The sequence below is a fragment of the Thalassophryne amazonica genome, chromosome 20 (assembly GCF_902500255.1).
Source record: "Thalassophryne amazonica chromosome 20, fThaAma1.1, whole genome shotgun sequence".
Classification (NCBI taxonomy): Eukaryota; Metazoa; Chordata; class Actinopteri; order Batrachoidiformes; family Batrachoididae; genus Thalassophryne; species Thalassophryne amazonica.
In genome coordinates, this window is record NC_047122.1 from 21,441,930 (window position 1) to 21,464,911 (window position 22,982).

The window sequence follows — 22,982 nt, forward strand, 5'->3', positions numbered from 1 at the left end:
GTGGGCACACATAACCAAAAAATTATCTTTGATAACAGATAATCAGATAACTGAAAAGTTATCTTTGATAAAGATAAAACGATAAACCACCCAAAAATGTATCAGATGTACAGATAACCGATAACTACTAACAATCTGCATCGTTTAGTATACATGGAGTAAGGAGCTGTGTTTAACATCTCACGACCACCTCCTGATCGCCGATTGTATGGTCAGATGAAAATCAAACCTGTTTGATATTCTTGTGCCTGTGCAAACACCGCAGACTTATCTTGTAATGTTTTTGTTTGTTTTTTTTTGTTTTTTTTAACTTTGATGTCTCCCATCGAGAGTTTTTGTAAATTAAGTTTGGAAAAAAAAGCTTCTGATTGCGTTTTGCTTCTGGAAACACGAGTCCGACGTGTGGGTTTTTGAACGTACAATGTGTGTGAGAACATAAATCAGGCGCTCTGAACTTTTACACCGTGCGGTTCTGTGGTACAGTGTCTGCTCAGCTTCAGTCTGAGCACTGCCATGAACACTACTGCTCAGTAGATGGCAGTAGAGACCTTGAAAACTTGCCAAAACAAAATTCCAGATAATCTGTGTTGCTACTTGCTATGTTTAATATGTGTGGAATTTAATAAAAGCAAACACAAAAATGTCCATAAACCCAGAGAATATATTCACGAGAGTTTTAGGCACTAGAGTTTAATGCTGTTGTCCTGATCAGAGTGTCTCAAATGCATTTCTCCTGTCGTGAACGTACTGAGATTACCCTATCACCCATAATGTACTGCTGGGCACAGCATGCCCACACTAAAACCTTAAAAATTAGCACATTACTTTAAAAGTAAAACATATATCTGATATTTTCACTTTATAAAACTTCAGAAGTGACGTTAATTTAAATAACTTGTCCGAAATAAGTTTGGTTAAAATTTGAACCATAAGTTAAAAATGTATGTCTCTGGATGACTTGGGTGATATTGGCCGCGTATCACTATAGTGTTAAAAGAAATGTTTCTCTTTTTTTTGGTGACCAGTTCTCCTTTGCCTGCAGAGGATAGAGTGGTTTCTCATAGAAACAGCTCTCCTCTGTTTGCAGAGGGAAGAACTACACGTGTTCACCACGTTAATGGTCTAAAAATTGTCAGACAAAAATTCATAGGAAGATAATTAGTCCGATAATGGTTTTCAAAGTTATCTGAAAAGATAATCTGATAATGAAAACTTTGTCTTAGATAATTATCAGTTATCGGAAGTGTGCCCAACACTGGGTTCAAGACCCCAATAGGGGGGCACTGAGGATTTCCTGAGGTTGTCACGATTAGAAGTGCACATTATATAATATATAAATGCACCGTGCAAACATTAAGATATGAGCAGAACATATAAGTTGGGCGTCAAGACCTGTTAAATGTAACCTTCATGTTCTTAGACCACTGCTGCTGTATCCATCTGGATTTCACTGACATAAAAATGAATAAAATGTTGATTTCTCTGCAAGAATCTACTTCGCAATGTGACATTTTATCATCATAATAGATGTAAATCTAGTGAAAAAGGACAAATGTCAGTGTTGCAGAGGTGTATTTTGGAGGCTGATAAAATGTGAGTCAAGCCTCCAGGTGAGCTGGAGCTTTGACTCAGGCTTTAGAAAAGGAAATGCCAAGAAGTGAAAAGAGTGTCAGCTGGATGTTAAAATGCTTTTAAAGCTGTCACGCTGAACCTGCAGGTGCTGGTGTGGGCCTTCTTCGCTGTCATCTTTCTGGCCTCCTACACTGCCAACCTGGCTGCTTTCATGATCCAGGAGGAGTACATCGACACCGTGTCGGGGCTGTCCGACAAAAAGGTGCAGTCTGGGAGGGGTGAACAGATGTATGAAAGGATAAACGGATGGATGGATAGATGGATGGATGGATGGATGGTAAATGGACTGCATTTATATAGCGCTTTTCCATGTGCATCAGACGCTCAAAGCGCTTTACAATAATGCCTCACATTCAACCTGATGTGAGGGTCCTGCCATACAAGGCGCTCACTACACACCGGGAGCAACTAGGGGATTAAGGACCTTGCCCAAGGGCCCATAGTGATTTTCCGGTCAGACTGGGATTTGAACCGAGGATCCTCTGGTCTCAAGCCCAACGCTTTAACCACTTGCCCCTTTTGTCGGAGTTGTCCAATAGGTGCAGTCTGGTAGGACTGAACAGATGGATGAAAGGATAAACAGATGGATGGATCATTGGATGTATGGATGGATGTTAATGATTTTTTTTTTTCAGTTTTCCAAATCACTTTTAATGTTGCGCAATGCTCTTTTGAAATTACATCATGGCCAGCTTTTAAAAAATGTTTATCTGAAAGGCTGAACGGTTGACTGTTTGACAGGAGGTCCTGCCCCTGGCCACCGCGATTGTGTTGTGTATACATGGAGCTGCATATCATATGATTACATGAATTTCAAGATGGATTTGTTTGCTAAAATCACAGTGAGGTACGGTACTCGGCCCACTAACAGTTCTGATGTGCATTCTGTGGGTGTTGCTCTGGTTTTAGTTCTGCAACAGCTTAGATTACAACCATATGAAGTGTCAACTGAACTGATGGTTGAACATTTTTCCAGAATATTTCCCAGAGTAAGTGTTTAACATGTATCACATGTATTAAGGTTTCTAGCAGTGCCGTAATGTTTTCAGTTCAGACTGATACTCTGAAAACCTTTTTTTGTTTTCTGGTGCAGTTTGAGCAGAAACCACCACGCTGCACTCTGACTGTTCTTTAAACACTCATTTGTTTTGTCAATCTTCAGCTTTTCAGAAAACTGCAGCACAGCGTCATCCATTTGAAAGCAAACACTTCAGGTTGTTTGTGGTTTCTGCCCCACCCTTCGCCTCACATCTACCTCCTTTTCTTCTTCTACAGTTCCAGCAGCCGACAGAGCAGTACCCACCGCTTCGGTTCGGCACGGTGCCAAACGGCAGCACAGAGGAGAATATTCGCTCCAATTATCCCAACATGCACCAGTACATGATCCGCCACAACCAGAAGGGTGTGGAAGAGGCCATCGACAACCTGAAGACTGGGTAAGGAGTGAAAACTGGAAAGGAGCACACCAAGCTGAAAGCAAGTCAAACACCTAAACAAAACGTAGTTATTGTTATGTGTCGGACGCAGCTCGGAGAACCGACCAGCGTTTGAAGGACCCAGTATGAAATAAGCAGAGCACGGTACAAAGGCTAACTGAATTTAATACATAACAGTGATACAAAAAATAACAAAAGAAAGTGCGGTCTGGCGTGGTGCGCTCCCAGCAGCGCTAACGGTCCGGAGCCAGAAGCTGTTCGGACCCAAGGACCCCGCCGACACCCCCCAGGTGGCCGCAACAAACCGAGTCTGTGAAAGAAGGAACCATTATGTGAGTCCACACTCTACACACAGAGAGAACACTTAAAGGTGTACAAACAGCAAACACTTCCTGGCTTGATTACTAATCAGCTTCCCAACCTGCAGGCATGGAACATCCAGTTCACAAAACTCCACTGCAGTGGAAGCCGATACATGACTAACATACAGCTCAATATAAAAAGGTGTGAGGGACACCACATTTACTGACTGTATAAATGTTAGTCACAAAATCTAACGTACCTCAGGAAGTGTGCTGACGAGCGTGAGACCTCACCCCCTCCTCTTTCACAGACCGTGCATCAAACCCTGGACGTTCTCTGCATCCACTGATGATGAGATGGCTCCCGAGACGACGATCTCACCCGTCTGGTCACAAGGTCGAGTCTCTGGCAAATACACACTGTATACTCCAGTCTTAAATGCCACCATGTTCCAATCCATATAGATGCACCTCAGCTGTGAGTCCTGACGAGCCGCAGGTGATCAGGGTGAGGTCCTGATAACCTCAGCAACACAGCCACTCAGTCCCAAATGCAAGCCACCTGGAAGGAAAAACAAAAGACAGAAACAAAAAGGCAGCCAGGCCCCCCAGCCATACAACAGTTATTTTTACATTGTTTGACTTGTCGAGGGTCTGATCACCTGGTTCTGGACCATAGTACCCTATAGACTGAGACTCATGGGTTCCTGAACACTTGGGTTTGATCTTGATCGTGACCCTGGTTGTGATCGTTTGCCTTCATTTCTGATTGCTGAATGTTGATCCTGATCTTTGGTTCTGATTGTTAATCTTTTATCACTTTCCTAACTTTTAATCCTGAAGACAGAATTTTGATCCTGACTGATGTTCTTTGATCTTGATGTTTGATCCTAAATATCAAATTTTGATCATGGATGGATGATGAATAGATGGACAGACATTAAATCCATCTATCCATTTTCTAAAGCCACGTATTACAGTAAAGGGTCACAGAGCAGCTCATTTTCTTATTATGCTCCTGACTTATAATTTGGATTGTAATTGCTAAACTTTGATTCTAATTGCTGACCTTTGATCCTAATCTTTGATCTGTGTTATTTCTTATTTTAATTGTAATTGCTGAATTTGGATCATAATTGCTGAACTGATTGCTCGTTGATCGTGATCTTTTATCCAGGTTATTACTTTTTACCATATTCCCAACTTTTAATCATGTTCACAGATTGAAATCATAATTGCTGACCTTAGATCCTGATGTCTAATCTTGATTATTCTTTGGGGTTTTTTTGTTTGTTTTTTTTACCTTTGGTCCTGATTGCTGACCTTTGATCCTGATTTTTGGTCCAACTTATTCATTTTTTAATCACTTTCCGGTTTTAATATTGATCACTGAATTAAGATTGAACATTGATTTGAATTGCTGCGCTTTGGTCCTGATGTTTGATCCTGATTATTCATTTCTGTCATTTCTAATCATAGTTGCTGATGCTTCATCCTGATTGCTGACCTTTCATCTTCATGTTTGAACCTCATTATTGTTATTTTTAATCATGTTCTTGACTTTTCACCCTCATTGCTGAATTGAGATCAGAATTGCTGACCTTTGATCCTGATTCTCGTGCTTTGATCCTGATTACTCACCTTTGTTCCTAATCTTTGAGCCTGTGTATTTTATTAAAATAATTTTCTTTTTTAAATCGTGATTGTTGAATTTAAATTGCACTTTGCTTCTAATTGTTGAGCTTTGGTTCTGGTGTTTAAGCCTGATTAATCATTTTTATCATGTTCCTGGCTTTTTAATCCTGATTGCTGACTTGAGATCATAATTGCTTCCCATTGATCCTGATTTTCTGACCTTTGATCCTCACTTTGATCTTAAACCACACCTACATTTAAACGGTTCTTCCTTTGCCCAAGAACCACCCATGCTGATGTGTCAGTTTGTGTATAACAAACCGGTAACAAACAATCTTGTCATAAACAACAGTTTTGTGTGTGTACAGTTTGCGTTGTTGTGACTGTAAGACAAAGTGTGCTGATGGAAATTTTTAACATTCTGTAAACTGTTCAAACTTTGTGATATAAGTTTAAACTAGCATGGTCACTCCACCTTTACAGGTTTTCATGTGTTTTTTTTTATTATTATTATTAACTGTAAATCTTGGGATGTCACCAGACCTTTGGGCTAAGGTTTTTTGCTGCCACCTGCTGGTTTAGCGAGTACACTAAGTAGCACCACCTTCCTGTCTGTGTTAAAGTTTGTGCGGCGCATGCATCAGCCCCAGGTGAAAGTATAACATGGCTCTCCTTTAAACGAACAGATGCCACCTTTTCTCTTCTGATTTATATATATTTCACGTTTAACTTGAGGCGGTGATGTCATCCCCGCACCTTTTGAAATCCACAACCCTCACATCTGACTCAACCTGCTGGCACATTGATCTGCATTGCCTCGGGAGCCCGAACAACTGTTGTAACTTGTACATCCTCATCAGGATCACGGCTGCTAAATGAGAAAATGTGCAGTGGGATAAGTACTTTTTAATAATACATGCTAGCAGCAGCCGCAGTGCAGGAGAATCCTGCTATTTCAGCACCGCCTGCCCCTCAGGCACCGCTGGTCTTCATCGCCAGCTTTATTATCTGCCTGCAGGGCAGCAAAGTACACAAAGCGCATCTCATCAAATATACAAGTGCTCGCCAAGTTTAAGAGCGGGGCTGGTGATGCAGATTAGAGTTGAAATGTTTAACAGGATAACAGCATCGACACACCAACAACCAGTGACCACGGCAGGTTGGACGCACGCCGTTACCAAACGTCCCATGAGGAATTTTGTATTGTCTTCCCTTAGTTTTTTTTTTTAACTCATCCTGTCTCTCTGTCACTGAGTTGTCGTTTCTCCACCATCTTTCACTTCCACTCTCTATCGCCCCATGACTCTTTCTCTGTCTCCTTCTCTCACTCTCTCTCTCTATCTCTCTTGCTGTGTCTTCCTCTGTCTCTATATCTGTCTCTCTCTGTCGCTGTATCTCTCTATCGCGCTCCATATGTCTATCACTTGATATCTGTGCATCTTTATCGCTCTCTCAGTCACTGTATCTACCTCTGTCTCACTCTGTTGCACTCTGTCTCTGTTGCTCTATATCTCTATATCTCCCTATCAACAATCTCCCTATCAGTCTCTTACTGTCTCACTCTCTTTATTTCTCAATCCTTCTGTCTGTATCTCTATATTCCTTTGATTTTCTCTCTCTATTCTTGGATATATTTATGTCTCTCTATGGCAGGGGTAGGCAACCTGTTCCAGAAAGAGCCATGAGGGTGCAGGTTTTCTTTGCAGCCGCTGACTCCACCAGGTGATTTTACTGATTAATATCACTTTGAGCAGATGGAATCAGTTAATCAGTGAAATCACGTGGTGGAGTCAGTGGCTGCAAAGAAAACCTGCACTCTCATGGCTCTTTCTGGAACAGGTTGCCTACCCCTGCTCTATGGTATATCCCTCCATATCTATGTCTGTCTCTATCACTCTATCTCTCTATATCTCTCTCTATCACTCTGTCTCTTCATCTATCTGTCTGTCTCTATCACTCTGTGTCTGTGTACCTTTATCACTGTCTCTATCACTGTATCACTATCTCTGTCTCTACATCTCTACTTTTGTCTCACTCTGTTGCACTCCATCTCTGTTGCTCTGTATCTCCTTATCACTCTCTCTTACTGTCTCACTCTCTTTAATTCTCAATCCTTCTGTCTATATCTCTATATTCCTATGACATTATGTCTATCACTCCATATCTTTCTATCTTTCTATTGTATATCTCTCCATCTGCCTCTGTCTCTATCACTCTATGTATATCTGTCCATATACAGTAGTGTCCAGAATAATAGTAGTGCTGTGTGACTAAAAAGATTAATCCAGTTTTTGAGTATATTTCTTATTGTTACATGGAAAACAAGGTACCAGTAGATTCTCACAAATCCAACAAGACCAAGCATTCATGATATGCACACTCTTAAGGCTATGAAATTGGGCTATCAGTAAAAAAAAAAGTAGAAAAGGGGGTGTTCACAATAATAGTAGTGTGGCATTCTGTCAGTGAGATCGTCAATTTTGTGGAACAAACAGTTGTGAATCAGGTGTCCCCTATTTAAGGATGAAGCCAGCACCTGTTGAACATGCTTTTCTCTTTGAAAGCCTGAGGAAAATGGGACGTTCAAGACATTGTTCAGAAGAACAGTGTAGTTTGATTAAAAAGTTGATTGGAGAGGGGAAACTTATACGCAAGTGCAAAAAATTATAGACTGTTCATCTACAATGATCTCCAGTGTTTTAAAATGGACAAAAAAAACCAGAGACGCATGGAAGAAAATGGAAAACCATCAAAATGGATAGAAGAATAACCAGAATGGCAAAGGCTCACCCATTGATCAACTCCAGGATGATCAAAGACAGTCTGGAGTTACCTGTAAATGCTGTGACAAATAGAAGATGCCTGTGTGAAGCAAATTTATTTGCAAGAATCCCCGCAAAGTCCCTCTGTTAAATAAAAGACATGTGCAGAAGGTTACAATTTGCCAAAGAACATATCAACTGGCCTAAAGAGAAATGGAGGAATATTTTGTGGACTGATGAGAGTAAAATTGTTCTTTTTGGGTCCAAGGGCCGCAGACAGTTTGTGAGACGACCCCCAAACTCTGAATTCAAGCCACAGTTCACAGTGAAGACAGTGAAGCATGGTGGTGCAAGCATCATGATATGGGCATGTTTCTCCTACTATGGTGTTGGCCCTATATATCGCATACCAGGTATCATGGATCAGTTTGGATATGTGAAAATACTTGAAGAGGTCATGTTGCCTTATGCTGAAGAGGACATGCCCTTGAAATGGGTGTTTCAACAAGACAATGACCCCAAGCACACTAGTAAATGAGCAAAATCTTGGTTCCAATCCAACAAAATGAATGCCTCACAGGTGTGAAGAAATCATGAAAAACTGTGGTTATACAACTAAATACTAGTTTAGTGATTCACAGGATTGCTAAAAAAGCAGTTTGAACATAATAGTTTTGAGTTTGTTGCGTCAACAGCAGATGCTACTATTATTGTGAACACCCCTTTTCTACTATTTTTTACTAATAGCCCAATTTCATAGCCTTAAGAGTGTGCATATCATGAATGCTTGGTCTTGTTGGATTTGTGAGAATCTATTGAATCTACTGGTACCTTGTTTCCCATGTAACAATAAGAAATATACTCAAAACCTGGATTAATCTTTTTAGTCACATAGCACTACTATTATTCTGAACACTACTGTATCTGTCTGTCTCCATCACTCTGTCTGTGTATCTTTATTGGTGTCTCTGTCACTTTATCTTGATCTCTCTGTCTCTACATCTCTACTTCTGTCTCTCTCTCTGTTGCTCTCTATTTCTGTATATCTCACTCTGTCTCTCTCTAGCTCTGCCTCTGTCTCACTCTGTCTGTTGCTCTATATCTCTATCTTCCTGTCACTCTATCTCTTACTGTCTCACTCTCTTTATTTCTCAATCCTTCTTTCTATATCTCTATATTCCTTTGACTTTATCTGTCTATTCCTCCATATCTTTCTATCTCTCTGTTGTATATCTCCCCCATCTGCCTCTGTCTCTATCACTCTATGTCTATCTCTCCATATCTCTGTCTGTCTCTATCACTCTGTCTATCTTTATCTCGCTATCTCTACTTCTGTCTCTCTCTTACACTCTATTTCTGTTTCTCTATAGCCTTATCACTCTCTCTTTCTGTCTCACTCTCCATATTTCAGTCCTTTTTTCTCCATCTCTCTATCTCTGGCTCTATCTAGCTCTGTCATTTTCTCTCTCTCTCTCTCTGTCTTTCTCTCTATTGCGCCGTATCTCTGCCACTTGCTCATTACCTCTCTCTCTGTTACTCTTTCTCACTTTCATCCCCACCGTCCCCACCCCTCTCTTTCTCTCTCTGTCTCTCTCTCTCTCTGGCCTGTTAAATGCTATTTATCTCTGTTATTTTTTTTGTCTTTACATCTGTGTCTACTGTTATTTCAGAAGAAAACATTAGTTTGATGTGTCAAAGCAAAGAGACACAAACATTTCCACGTGACTGTCGAGGCGTCGCTCATCACCTCTCCATCTCTTGTCCTTCAATTTGTCCATTTCTCCTCTTTCACTCATTGTGTTTTCCAGCTTCTTCCTGAACTGTTTGGTTGCAGCTCATCAACTATTTTCCATCTCCTTTGCCCTGACTTCGCTCTTCTTCCCTGCTCAGATCGTTATCTCTCGCCTTTTTTCTCCTGCTCCTGTCACCCACCTCTTCTGCTCCTCTTCTTGCCTTCATCTTCACCTCCCTTCACTCTTCTAGCTTTCGGAAGAGTCCTTGTCTCTGTGACTGATTGTACGGCGCTGCACAGGTGCGGCTCCAAATCAATATGCAGACGTGTCTGAATCGGATTAATTCCACATATTATATAGTTAATATAATTATAATAATGATCACCTGGTTCAGAAATTGCATACATGAAAGGTTTGATTGCACAGGGGAGGTGATGGTCTAGTGGTTAAGGTGTTGGGCTTGAGACCAGAAGATCCTCGGTTCAAGTCCCTGCCTGACTGGAAAATCACTAAGGGCCCTTGGGCAAGGTCTTTAATCCCCTATTGCTCCCGGTGTGTAGTGAGCGCCTTGTATGGCAGCACCCTGACATCGGGGTGAATGTGAGGCATAATTGTAAAGCGCTTTGAGCGTCTGATGCAGATGGAAAAGCACTATATAAATGCAGTCCATTTACCTTTACATTCACAGCATACCAAGAGAAGAAGATGACCGTATGAGTTAGTGAGTGATAAGATGATAACATTTCCACTTGTCTAAACCTTTAAACACATTTAATGTAATGTAAAAAAAAATGAATAGCTGCTAATTTTCTAATAATTATTAGGTAATAAATCTACATAATGTCTTTTAGGCAGTGTCCTTCAATTTATAGAATAATCAAATTGTATAAAATCAGGTGAATTCTAATGATTCTACAATTAGATTAGACTCTTAAGTAAAGGAACAGGTTCACCAATTAGCCCCTAATTATTCCAGTTAGTCTTTCCAAAGCTTTTAAAATTAATTTAATTAAACCTAGATTCTTCTGTAATCATCCATGCTGTTCATAGTCACTCATCTTGGTGTACGTACATTTATAAACCCCTGAATATCTGTTATGCTGCATAAAATTTAAATAAATAAAAGTGCTAATTAAAAGCTTTTCCATATAGCACATTGAGGGGATTTGCTTTGTGACTGGTGCCCTATAAAAATGCATTGAAATTAATTCAGTCTGTCTTGTAATTATTTCTAAAAAATGATACTGAAATGAAGAAGACATTCTGATTCAATACACGTTCTGTTTGGTCACATGAAATGTGTGAAATTAGAGATAGGTGTATTTTTTTGGTCCACCATCCTTGTGTATTTAAACGTATGGTGTAAAATTGCACTTTTGATAAAGGACAGAGAACTTAAAAACATCTTTCTGATTAAAATTGATGGTTGTGATTATGGTGTGATCTCATCACGAATACAACAGGAATGAGACTTTTTTTTGTCATCTGTATCTTTCTGTTACCATGGTGATAAAGTTTTTTCTGTATGATGCATGTGAATGTAAATTATTCACTGACATCCGTTACTATTTTCTTCTTTCCTGCTTTTTATTTTGGTCTATTGAGGATACTGTAGGCTGACACATGAACAACATGAATGTCGAACTTTGTTGTGTTGAAAACTGTTCAAACAGAAAAGCCCCTCATACTTTTTGTCGCCATTTTTTTGTCATTTTCTTCTTTTTATTCCTGCAGCAAACTGGACGCCTTCATCTATGACGCTGCCGTGCTGAACTACATGGCCAGAAAGGACGAAGGATGCAAGGTAATAAATAAATCTCTGTCATCTTCAGCTCGCGTGGCGAAGTGCATGAGGATCTTTCCACCCGACATCACTGTCAAATTTAATGCCTCATTTTATTGGACAGAAACATGCATGCAGATTCAGCGCTGTGCATTAAATAAATCATATATTCATTATTTGTATTTGTCCCCTGCGGCCTGCAGCTAGTTAATATTGTCGTTTGTGGATGGTGTTGATTTATTTATACGTTTGCGGTCGCCACATCTCCCACAGCGAGAGTGAATGTTCTGCCCAGCCATCATTTGTAATAAGGTCTGTGGGAGGCCTGAGCTCCCTGCAGCCTCATGCAGCATCCACTGCAGCGCCACTTATTACGGCTGATGTGGATCCACATTAATTCTTCTACTGGAACAACATCCTGTTGCCAGCTTTGAGATTTCCTCCATGACACTATGAGCACTGAGCCGATGCGTTACATGCAGCTAATGTTTATTCGCTTGTTTCCGCCTCATTTCACTGTGTGTGTGTGTGTGTTTTGGATATATGGCCTTGTTTGCGTCTCATTCCACAAGGTGATGACCATCGGCTCTGGCAAGGTGTTCGCCACCACCGGCTATGGCATTGCGCTGCAGAAGAACTCCCGCTGGAAAAGGCCGCTGGATCTGGCGCTGCTGCAGCTGGTTGGAGACGGTAATACTCATGGGGCAGGGTTTGGGGGGGGCACTGAACGGAGGCAGGGGTCACTATCATACAAAACTGTCTGACCTCACAGAAATGATCACTTTTTGCATAAGATCTCCTGGGCCATACATACTGCAAACACCCATGGACACAATACACACTCACCCACAGACTTACTCCCATAAACATCCCCTGAGCTCGGACAATAAACAAAACAATCTACCCCGCACCCCCGGACAGTACAGTAGCACAGTTGAGTAACAGTACAATACTTTTGTGAAGCACCTTGAGACAACTTTGTTGTGATTTGGCACTATATAAATTAAAATAAATTTAAATAAGACTGGTGGACATATTCGGCAATGACCACCAGAAACACTAATCTTGCTTCAATTCTAAGTAGGTTTGTAGGTTTGCGGTGGTGATTTAAATGTAGCATCATTGGTAAGAGAACTAGATGCTAAAACAGTCAGCTTCTGTAGAGACTTTCAAGTCCAGACTAAAGATGTACTTATTTTCCCTTTTGTATGGCTAGTATACTGGCATAGTATGTTACTATGCTTTTTACCCTTTTAAATTTGTTTTATTAGTAAAGAAAACGAGCCACAACCTCAACTTTTTCTAAAGTCTGGGTCTTTTAGTGAAGCTTAGGGCTAGTGGCCGGCGATTGCGTTAATATTTCTTCTGATTTCTTGTTGTTTAATGCTGACAAATTATACTGTATTTATTCTTTCTGCCACCTGATTCTGTTTCTTTCTTTCTCTCTCTCTCTCTCTCTCTCTGTCTCTCTCTGTGTGTGTGTGTGTGTGTGTGTGTGTGTGTGTGTGTGTGTGTGTGTGTGTGTGTGTGTGTGTGTGTGTGTGTGTGTGTGTGTGTGTGTGTGTGTGTGTGTGTGTGTGTGTGTGTGTGTGTGTGTGTGTGTTTGAGGTGCGGCTCCATCCAGAGATGGGAGTGGTGTCTTTTTCTTCAAGCATCCCATCCTGTGCACCAGCATGGACCTCTAAAATCTCCTGTATATTTGTATTGTCAAGTGTGTTGGTAGCATGGCCCAAGCAGAGGGTCACCCCTTTGAGTCTGGTCTGCTTGAGGTTTCTTCCTCAAATCATCAGAGGGAGTTTTTCCTTACCACTGTCGACTGTGTGCTTGATCTAGGGGTTGGTAAGGTTAGACCTTACTTGCGTGAAGCGCCTTGAGGAACCTTTGTTGTGATTTAGCTGTATATAAATTAAATAAAATGAAAAATGAAATGACGCTGTGAAATCGAATCTATGTGCTTCATTGTACACGTTTAAACACTATGCAATACTTGGGCTAGCATCCTGTTCGGAGGGAGGTGTAGACTCTCAGTAAATCTCAAACAGGATCTGCTTTCACTATGAAGATTCACCTAACACAATAAAAGCTGTTACTTTACTTTACTTTACTTTACTTTACTTTACTTTAAACACAAGCTGACAGGGCCGTAAAGCTATCAATCAAGGTGCATCATCAAAAAGTTATGAAAGCCAACTTAATTTTGCATCAACACACATGTTGCTCAGTTTAATTTTGTTCTGCTTTCTAACAGTATAGTTTAAGCCCCTTTCACACCGGGGCCAACGTAGAATTGCGTATTGTGGCATACTATCTACACTGAGTTTAAGCATCTCGACACTGAGTTTTTGCTCCCTGCGCAGCAGTATGCTGAGGTCTACGCGAGGAGGACACAATTAAACCTGTTTTTTTTTTCTGACAAGAAACAGGATGTTCAAGTATGCTTGTGAGTTTAAATGCAATATTTTCTACTTTTTTCAGGGGGGCACAAAACGGACTCTGAACTTTGTGATCTGTTTCATATACACAGACTGTTTCATTCACACACAGAGTAAATATTACCTGTTCGCTTGAATCCAATCCATCATCACAGTCTGACGAACATATTTCCACATAAAGCTCCTGATTTTGGAAAACGACGTCTGAAAATACTTTTCATTCCTGTCGTGGGTGGAAATGTAGCATTTTTAAACAAGTCCCTTTGTGGTTTTTCTGCTCCAGGTGCGTTTTCTCAGAGGATGACGGTGTCGTGCTCTGATCACATCTGGTCAGACAGAAGCACTGTGATGATTTAAACTTTGAAAGCGCCAGTCAACTGCGTTCAGGTGTAATCAAACCTGAATAAGCGCTGTGACTCTTTAAAAGCGCTGTTGCTGTCGGTGTGATCAGGTCTGATCACACCTGATTGCAGTCGACTGGAGCTTTCAAAGTTTAAATCATCACAGCAATTCAATATTCAGGTCATCACAGGTCTGATCAGATCAACGGACCTGATCAGGAAGCAACCCGCACTTTAAAAGTTTAAAAAGCACTTCATTTGTGGCAGCGTTTACCACAGTCAGAATCATCAGCTCTGTACACAGTGAAAATGATCCACCAAGACAAAAAATAAAAATAAAAAAGTAAAATAATGTTAAATTACTGTGTTTCTGACCCACACCACAGTACCGACCCAAACCACTCGGTGGAAACAGGGCTTTATGCGAGCATTTTTAATAACTGGTTTCACAGAGCAAACACTACTACACTACACTACTATAAACAAGTCTAGGAACGCAACCATGCACCATCACACACCAGCCTGCACCGGACTATGCCAAATGTGCACAATTTTCCAGTGGCTCTCACACACGCGCGCACACACACACACACCTACACACACACACACACAGGTTATTCTGTTTGACAGAATTCATTCTTGTAATTAGTTTTAAAGTTATTTATCACACATCACTTTTGAGTCAAAATTTGTGACAATAGGATGTGTTCAGAGTGGAAGTAAAAAATTGATTTATTTGTATATCCAGCTGGAATCTGATTCCATGTTTCAAGCCTCATTTGTCTGTTTTGGAATGTGATTCAAATCACATTTCTACGAATTTGTTCTGGTTTGAGCACTCGGAACAGGTTCTGGGTGTTTTGTTACAGTGCATCCAGAAATTATTCACAGTGCTGCACTTTAATGGTAAATGGACTGCATTTATATAGCACTTTTCCATCTGTATCAGATGCTCAAAGTGCTTTACAATAATGCCTCACAATCGCCCCAATGTCAGGGTGTTGCCATACAAGGTGCTCACTACACACCTGGAGCATAGGGGATTAAGCATCTTGCCCAAGGGCTCTTAGTGATTTTCCGGTCAGGCTGGGTTTTGAACCAGGGATCCTCTGGTCTCAAGCCCAGTGCTTACCCACTAGACCATCACCTCCCCACTTTTTCCACATTTTTATGTTACAGCCTTATTCCAAAATGGATGAAATCCATTTTTTAATCAAAATTCTACAATACCCCATATTGATAAGGTGAACAAAAATGAGATTTTTGCAAATTTATTAAAAAAAAAATCTAAGAAATCACATGTGCAGTGCCCTCCAAAAGTATTGGAACACTTGGTATTTCACACATTTTAATTTGTTTATGCCATTTCAAATACAAAAAAAAACAAAACAATGTAACTATCTAACATTATTTTTCTTAAACTCAAACTGAAAGCAAATCTCCATAACCTGATATAAATTTATTAAAATTTTAAAAGCCAAGATAATGGGTTGCATAAGTAGTGGAACGCTTTGGTATAATACCTGTAAATAATCAGTTTTATTGCCACTTTTCTTCAGATAAGTCAGAGGATGCACACATGAGCATTTCCAAGTCACTGAACATGTCTTGGACTTAATTTACATCAATTATGAGGAAATACAAACAGTATGGCACTCTATGGTAAAACTCACCACCAAGACACCAAGACACCCAGACAACCCAGACGTTATAGTCTTCTCTGGCTGTGACCGGAGAAATTGTACATAGTGCATGTTTTGCATTTTGTACATACAGCTTCATGATGATGTGGTATAGAGGAGGATTTTCTTAAAAAGAAGACCTGAAAGTTCAGCTACAATTTGCCAGAAGGTACATCTGATATGCAAGCCCAAATATGATGTTTTGGTGAAACAGCTCCCTGCTCCAGTCAGTTTTCACCCCGCTACAATAAAATCCCTCAATGCTGACTGCAAAAAATAAATAAATAATAATAAAACAAAGTTTGATATGAGCTGTGTTTACAGGGGGTGCTGTTGGGTGACAGCCGTTAATCAAACTGAATGAGCACTGAAGACACACACACACACACACAAAAGCCCAAACTAACCTCATATTGAACACTGTATAATATATAAACTTAAAAATATAAATACATAGAAACTCACCATTTCTTTTTTTTTCAATAATCCATATGCTGTGAGTCACTGAGCTTTGTGCGGGTTTAGTTGTGGTGTTCGGAGACAGCAGTAATGTAACGTGACTGTTTCCATGAGCATGATTTTCATTACAGCAACCGATGTGGATAGATAGAATGGAAGGTTAGGACTACAGCATGGACAAATGGATCAGATCTGGTTAATTGATATATATATATATATATATATATATATATATATATATATATATACGTGGTCTGTCCATAAATTAACGGTCCTTTTTATTTTTTAAAAACTATATGGATTTCATTCATATGTTTTTACGTCAGACATGCTTGAACCCTCGTGCGCATGCGTGAGTTTTCCACGCCTGTCAGTGACGTCATTCGCCTGTGAGCACACCTTGTGGAAGGAGTGGTCCCGCTCCCTCATCGGATTTTCATTGTCTGGAAATGGCGGAATGAAAAGGACTTTTTCCATCAGAATTTTTTCAGAAGCTGTTAGAGACTGGCACCTAGAAACCATTCGAAAAATTTATCTGGCTTTCAGTGAAAATTTTACAGGTTTCACAGAGAATAAGGACTTTAACTACAGCTTTAAGGACCCCTTTAAGCACGGTCGGTGCGCCGCGCTGCGAGCTGCGATGATGCGGCACAAACCACTGGATCATTTCTAAGCTGTGCTCTTTCTCTGGTTATCACAAGACCTGGACATCAGCCATTTTCCAGCAGATTTCACTTTTAGCTCTCCACAAGTTCTTTTATACTCACTCGACTGGTAAGCACTGAAAGCCGAGATAGACATGTCCCAACTTGTCCTCTAACACTCCGAAACGGAGGTGTTCCTTTGTCTCACTTCATCAGCGAATCGGTCGTGACGCGCGGCTTTCCATGACAAAATCTCTTGTTAAAAGTGAAATCTGCCGGAAAATGGCTGATGTCCAGGTCTTGTGATAACCAGAGAAAGAGCACACGACGGTCTCGTATCCACAGAGCCATCAGCTTAGAAATGATCCAGTGGTTTGTGCCGCATCGTTGCAGCTCGCAGCGTGGCACACCGACCGTGCTTAAAGGGGTCCTTAAAGCTGTAGTTAAAGTCCTTATTCTCTGTGAAGCCCGTTAAATTTTCACTGAAAGCCAGATAAATTTTTCGAATGGTTTCTAGGTGCCAGTCTCTAACAGCTTCTGAAAAAATTCTGATGGAAAAAAAGTCCTTTTCATTCCGCCATTTCCAGACAATGAAAATCCGACAAGGGGGCGGGACCACTCCTTCCACAAGGCGTGCTCACAGGCGAATGACGTCACCGACAGGCATGGAAAAACTCAGGCCTGCGCACAAGGGTTCAAGCATGTCTGACGTAAAAACATATGAATGAAATCCATATAGTTTTTGAAAAAAATAAAAAGGTACGATACTTTATGGACAGACCTCGTATATATATATATATATATATATATATATATATATATATTCAAGGATTCAAAGGAATTTTATTGTCATATGCACAGAAGAACATGTTCCCTGCACAATGAAATGTGTCTACTGCATTTAACCCATCCTAATTGCCAGTTGGAGCAGAAGTCACCATTAGGCAGCCGGGGACCAGCTCCAGATGTACATCCCTGCCTTGGTCAACAGCAGGGCTGAGCAAACCAACACCGACCCATAACAAACAACACACACACAACACACAACACATAGGCCGGCCCGATACATAAACATATATTGAAAAGCAAAACACGAAGGAAAAGGAGAAAAAAACCCTCATAGCCGCTACGTTACACAGCAGCAATGAGGAAAAAAATCCCCATCAGCACAGAAAAACAATAATCACACAGACAAAAACAAGGACGACAACCGAGATTTGAAAAGGTCCAGTTTATCAGAACACTCCGGAGGCAGCCTGTTTGGCACCATCAACGGCCTTGTCCGACAGTCCTGGAGGGGGAGGGGCACAGCCAAGAGCAGTCCTGAGCAGTCCACACAGTCAACGTCAGAGCTGGAGAAGCTGAGGGGAGGGGGGAAGACCAAGGAGCGAGGCTTAAGTGTTGATCTTCTGAGGAGGTTTTATCACAGTGACCTTGAAGTGCAGCTGTGTCTGGGGAAGCCAAATGAATAACCAGATTAGCAGACGCCTGAAAGATTCCACAGTTCTGAGAACAGAGTGGCTCTCAATGCATCTGAATGTAGAATGTGGTCTTCACAGACGATCAAAGCGGGTTTCCAGGGCTGCAATTCTGCTCGAGATATTTTCCAACGTGTGGTTAACACCCGCAGACTGCGCAGCCACTGCCTTCCCAATCAAATCAATCATGTAGGGCAGCCTGGAAGGACCAATCAAAGTTGCTTCCACTTTCTTGATTTTCCGGTAAACCAGCACAGTGCCCGCTCCACACATCAGAAAGCCGGTCACCACCAAGCCAAATATGTACACATCTTCAACGTCCTCCACAGAAAGCATGTAAAGGCACATGACCTGCCATCTACTCCACAAGTCCATCACGTAACCCATCACATGCGTCCCGGCAGGACAGGTCGGGTCCTCCGCCCCCAAATGTCTTATAGAAAAAATAGTGTCAATTGCGTTCAGAGACCACATTAACAGATCCATTTTTGTCATTTCCAGAAGAGCAAAGCTGCAGCCTCACAGACAACACGCCACAGAAGCAGGAAAGATAAGGAGGGAGGGAGAAGAGAAAAGTGCATCCGTCTCGGCCGAGTGCAAGCTGGCAAAAAAAAAAAAAAAAAAAATATATATATATATATATATATATATATATATATATATATATATGTGTGTGTGTGTGTGTGTGTGTGTGTGCATGGCCAGGCAATGAGATCAGAATTGAATCACATAAAATAATCCAATTTATTCTAACATTTTGAACAAAGCTATAGACTAAATAGGAATTTACATTTATTCTAAATTCTAAGAACTTTCAAATTAAATTAATGACGCATGGTGAAGGAGGAATTGATGAAGAGAATAAAGGTAGAGTAGAACTGACACTTCCTGCACCCTTAAAATATGGCACAGGTTCCACAGTGTCTCTTCTTCATGACTTTCTTTGTCAGAACCCCTTTTTTTTAACTCTACATGTCCATGATTCACTGGTTGACAAATTGGCTCTACTGGGGAACAATTTAGTGTTTTTGTAATTGGTAAGACCTACTTCATCACCAGGGTTGACAGTCGCTCGCACAGGCTGTCGAGCACTCCTGGTCACCAAAAAAGTTCCTAGCAAAAGGTCTGAAATGCAAGAGGTTTGCTTTAGATATCTGGGAATATGTTGGAGATTTAATGTCAGTACATGTTAATCACTTCCTGTAAAACTGAACCTTTTTATCTCATTATGTAAAATTATTGTACACATTCATTCATTCATCCCTTTCCTACACCTGCTTGCTCCAATCAAGGGTCATGGGGGCGTGGGAGCAGAGGGCTGGAGGCTATCCCAGCAGTCATAGGGTGTGAGGCAGGGTACACACAGGACAGGACGTCATATATTAATTTCTAAAAATGTTAAGAATGTGATTTAAACATTAGTATAGCAGCCAACAGCTATTTTCTATGAAAATATTTGGTTTCTTAATGGCGTCCTGTGCAGAGAACGAAGCAACGCTCCCTCTGTGCTCTGAGCTTTACTTTCTCCTGTTTACATTGTTGATCTGGCCTTGTGTGCACATTTACTGCATGAGTGTTCTGCATGTGCATGTTTAGTGCAAATGAGTCTTGCTGTTGTGAAAGTGTAGGAACACGGACCCACAACAGGGGGCGCAATGAACGGACAATGGAGAGAGTAAATAACAAGATTTACTACTGAAACAAGCACGAGTAATACAACAAACACAATTTGGGGTCGAATCCGCTGGTGTCGTGTGGGCAGGCTCGAAGGTAGGAGACGTCTGTCTCAGTCGAACCGGAACCACCCAGATCTCCTCTGCCACCGAACCCTGGAAATACTGGAACCGCCAAGTCCCGAATTCCCAGGTGGCCACTGCCTCTGCTCGTCGGATCCGGTACTGCTGGCAGGAGAGAGCAACAACACACAGGAGTGGATGAACGCACCCAGTAACAGAGAGGGGAGAAGCCGCCTCCACCTCTTGGCAAAGTATAGCAGGAAGGTGAGTACTTATCCAAAGAATGAGGTTTTCAGTAGTCACCAGTCCTGAAAAAGGTTTTAACAGTCTTAGCTGATGATGCAATGTATAACTGCAGAGAATACTACCTTGGTCTTAGGCGATATCTCGGCACTGAGGTGGAGACGCCGTCCTCCTGATATACCTCGGTGCTGAGTAGAACCGCTGTGTCTGGTGATGGGTGACAGCTGTCACCCAGGCTACTCCCATGATGCGGCAGCGCCCTCTGGTGCCTGGAGCCCGCACTCCAGGCAGGGCGCCCTCTGGTGGTGGTGGGCCAGCAGTACCTCCTCTTCAGCGGCCCACACAACAGGACCCCCCCCTCAACGGGCGCCTCCTGGCGCACGACCGGGCTTGTCCGGATGGCGTCGGTAGAAGTCGGCCAGGAGGGCCGGGTCCAGGATGAAGCCCTTCTTCACCCAGGAGCGCTCCTCGGGGCCGTACCCCTCCCAGTCCACCAGATACTGAAAACCCCGGCCCATCCGACGGACGTCAAGGAGCCGGCGGACAGTCCAAGCCGGTGCTCCGTCGATGATCCGGGCAGGAGGCGGCGCCGGACCCGGGGTGCAGAGGGGTGAGGTGTGAAGAGGCTTGATCCGGGAAACATGGAAGACCGGATGGATCCGCAGTGAGGCCGGAAGCTGGAGCCTCACTGCGGCGGGGTTGATGACCTTGAGGATCTTATAAGGTCCGATGTACCGTTCTTGCAGTTTTGGAGAATCAACCTGTAGGGGAATGTCCTTCGTGGACAACCAGACCTCCTGCCCAGGACGATACTTGGGGGCCGGGGCTCGCCGCCGGTCTGCATGTTTCTTCGCCCTCGTCCGGGCCTGCAACAAGGCAGAGCGGGCGGCCCGCCACACCCGACGGCACTTCCGTAGGTGGGCCTGGACCAAGGGCACACCGACCTCTCCCTCAACCACCGGAAACAAGGGGGGCTGATACCCCAAGCACACCTCAAACGGGGAGAGGCCGGTGGCTGATGACACTTGGCTGTTGTGGGCGTACTCGATCCAGGCCAGGTGGGTACTCCAGGCCGTCGGGTGCGCGGCTGTCACACAGCGAAGTGTCTGCTCCAGTTCTTGATTCGCCCGCTCTGCCTGCCCGTTGGTCTGGGGGTGGTACCCAGACGAGAGGCTGACCGTGGCCCCCAGTTCCCGGCAGAAGCTCCTCCAGACATGTGAGGTGAACTGGGGACCGCGATCGGAGACGATGTCTGATGGTATGCCATGCAGACGGACGACGTGGTGGACCAGGAGGTCCGCTGTCTCCTGGGCCGTAGGGAGCTTCGGGAGGGCCACGAAGTGGGCCGCCTTGGAGAAACGGTCCACTATCGTGAAGACGACGGTGTTTCCCTGGGACGGCGGGAGACCCGTGACGAAGTCCAGGCCGATGTGGGACCAGGGGCGATGAGGCACGGGCAATGGCTGTAGCTGCCCTGAGGTCTTCCTATGGTCGGCCTTGCCCCTGGCGCAGGTGGTACAGGCCTGGACATAGTCCCGGACGTCGGTCTCCAGGGATGCCCACCAGAAGCGTTGCCGGACGACTGCCACGGTCCTTCGCACCCCTGGGTGACAGGAGAGCTTAGAACCGTGACAGAAGTCCAGGACTGCAGCTCTAGCCTCTGGTGGGACGTATAGTCTGTTTTTTGGTCCGTTTCCGGGGTCCGGGACACGGGTCAGGGCCTCCCGGACGGTCTTCTCCACGTCCCAGGTGAGGGCGGCCACGAAAGCGGACTCCGGGATGGTGGGATCCGGGGGATCCGACGGTTCCGTTTTGACCTCATCTTCGTGCACCCGGGACAATGCATCCGATCTCTGATTCTTGGTCCCGGGACGGTAGGTAATCTGGAAGTCAAAACGGCCAAAGAACAGTGACCAGCGGGCTTGCCTGGGGTTCAGACGCTTGGCGGTTCTGATGTACTCCAGGTTCCGATGGTCAGTGAAAACCGTGAATGGCACGGCTGTTCCCTCCAACAGATGTCTCCACTCTTCGAGGGCCTCTTTCACAGCAAGGAGTTCCCGATTGCCGACGTCATAATTCCGTTCAGCGGGGGTCAACCTGCGAGAAAAATAGGCACACGGGTGAAGGACCTTATCGGTCTTCCCGCTCTGGGAGAGCACCGCTCCTATCCCTGAGTCCGAGGCATCCACTTCAACCACTAACTGGCGGCTAGGATCGGGCTGCACCAGAACTGGTGCAGACGAGAAGCGCCGTTTCAACTCCTTGAACGTGGCCTCGCACCGGTCCGACCAGGTGAAGGGAACTTTTGGAGAGGTCAGGGCTGTCAGGGGGCTAACTACCTGACTGTAGCCCTTAATGAACCTCCTATAAAAATTAGCAAAACCGAGGAACTGTTGCAGCTTCCTACGGCTTGTAGGTTGGGGCCAATCTCTCACCGCCGCAACCTTGGCCGGGTCCGGGGCGACGGAGTTAGAGGAGATGATAAACCCCAGGAAGGACAAAGAAGTGCGGTGGAACTCACACTTCTCGCCCTTCACAAACAGGCGGTTCTCCAACAACCGCTGCAGGACCTGACGGACATGCCGGACATGAGTCTCAGGATCCGGGGAAAAGATGAGTATATTGTCCAGATACACGAAGACGAACCGGTGCAGGAAGTCCCGCAGGACATCGTTTACCAACGC

At 43.3% G+C, this 22,982-nt stretch overlaps 1 protein-coding gene across 1 annotated transcript in view; it reads left to right on the forward strand.

Annotated features, from left to right (window-relative positions):
• grin2da (glutamate receptor, ionotropic, N-methyl D-aspartate 2D, a) overlaps positions 1-22,982 on the forward strand; it is a 568,510-nt gene that overhangs the window by 463,192 nt on the left and 82,336 nt on the right. The window contains exons 13-16 of the mRNA XM_034160100.1: positions 1,718-1,834; positions 2,908-3,068; positions 11,235-11,304; positions 11,856-11,973. Of these exons, the coding sequence (XP_034015991.1) occupies positions 1,718-1,834; positions 2,908-3,068; positions 11,235-11,304; positions 11,856-11,973 (466 nt within the window). The remainder of the gene's footprint in view (positions 1-1,717; positions 1,835-2,907; positions 3,069-11,234; positions 11,305-11,855; positions 11,974-22,982) is intronic.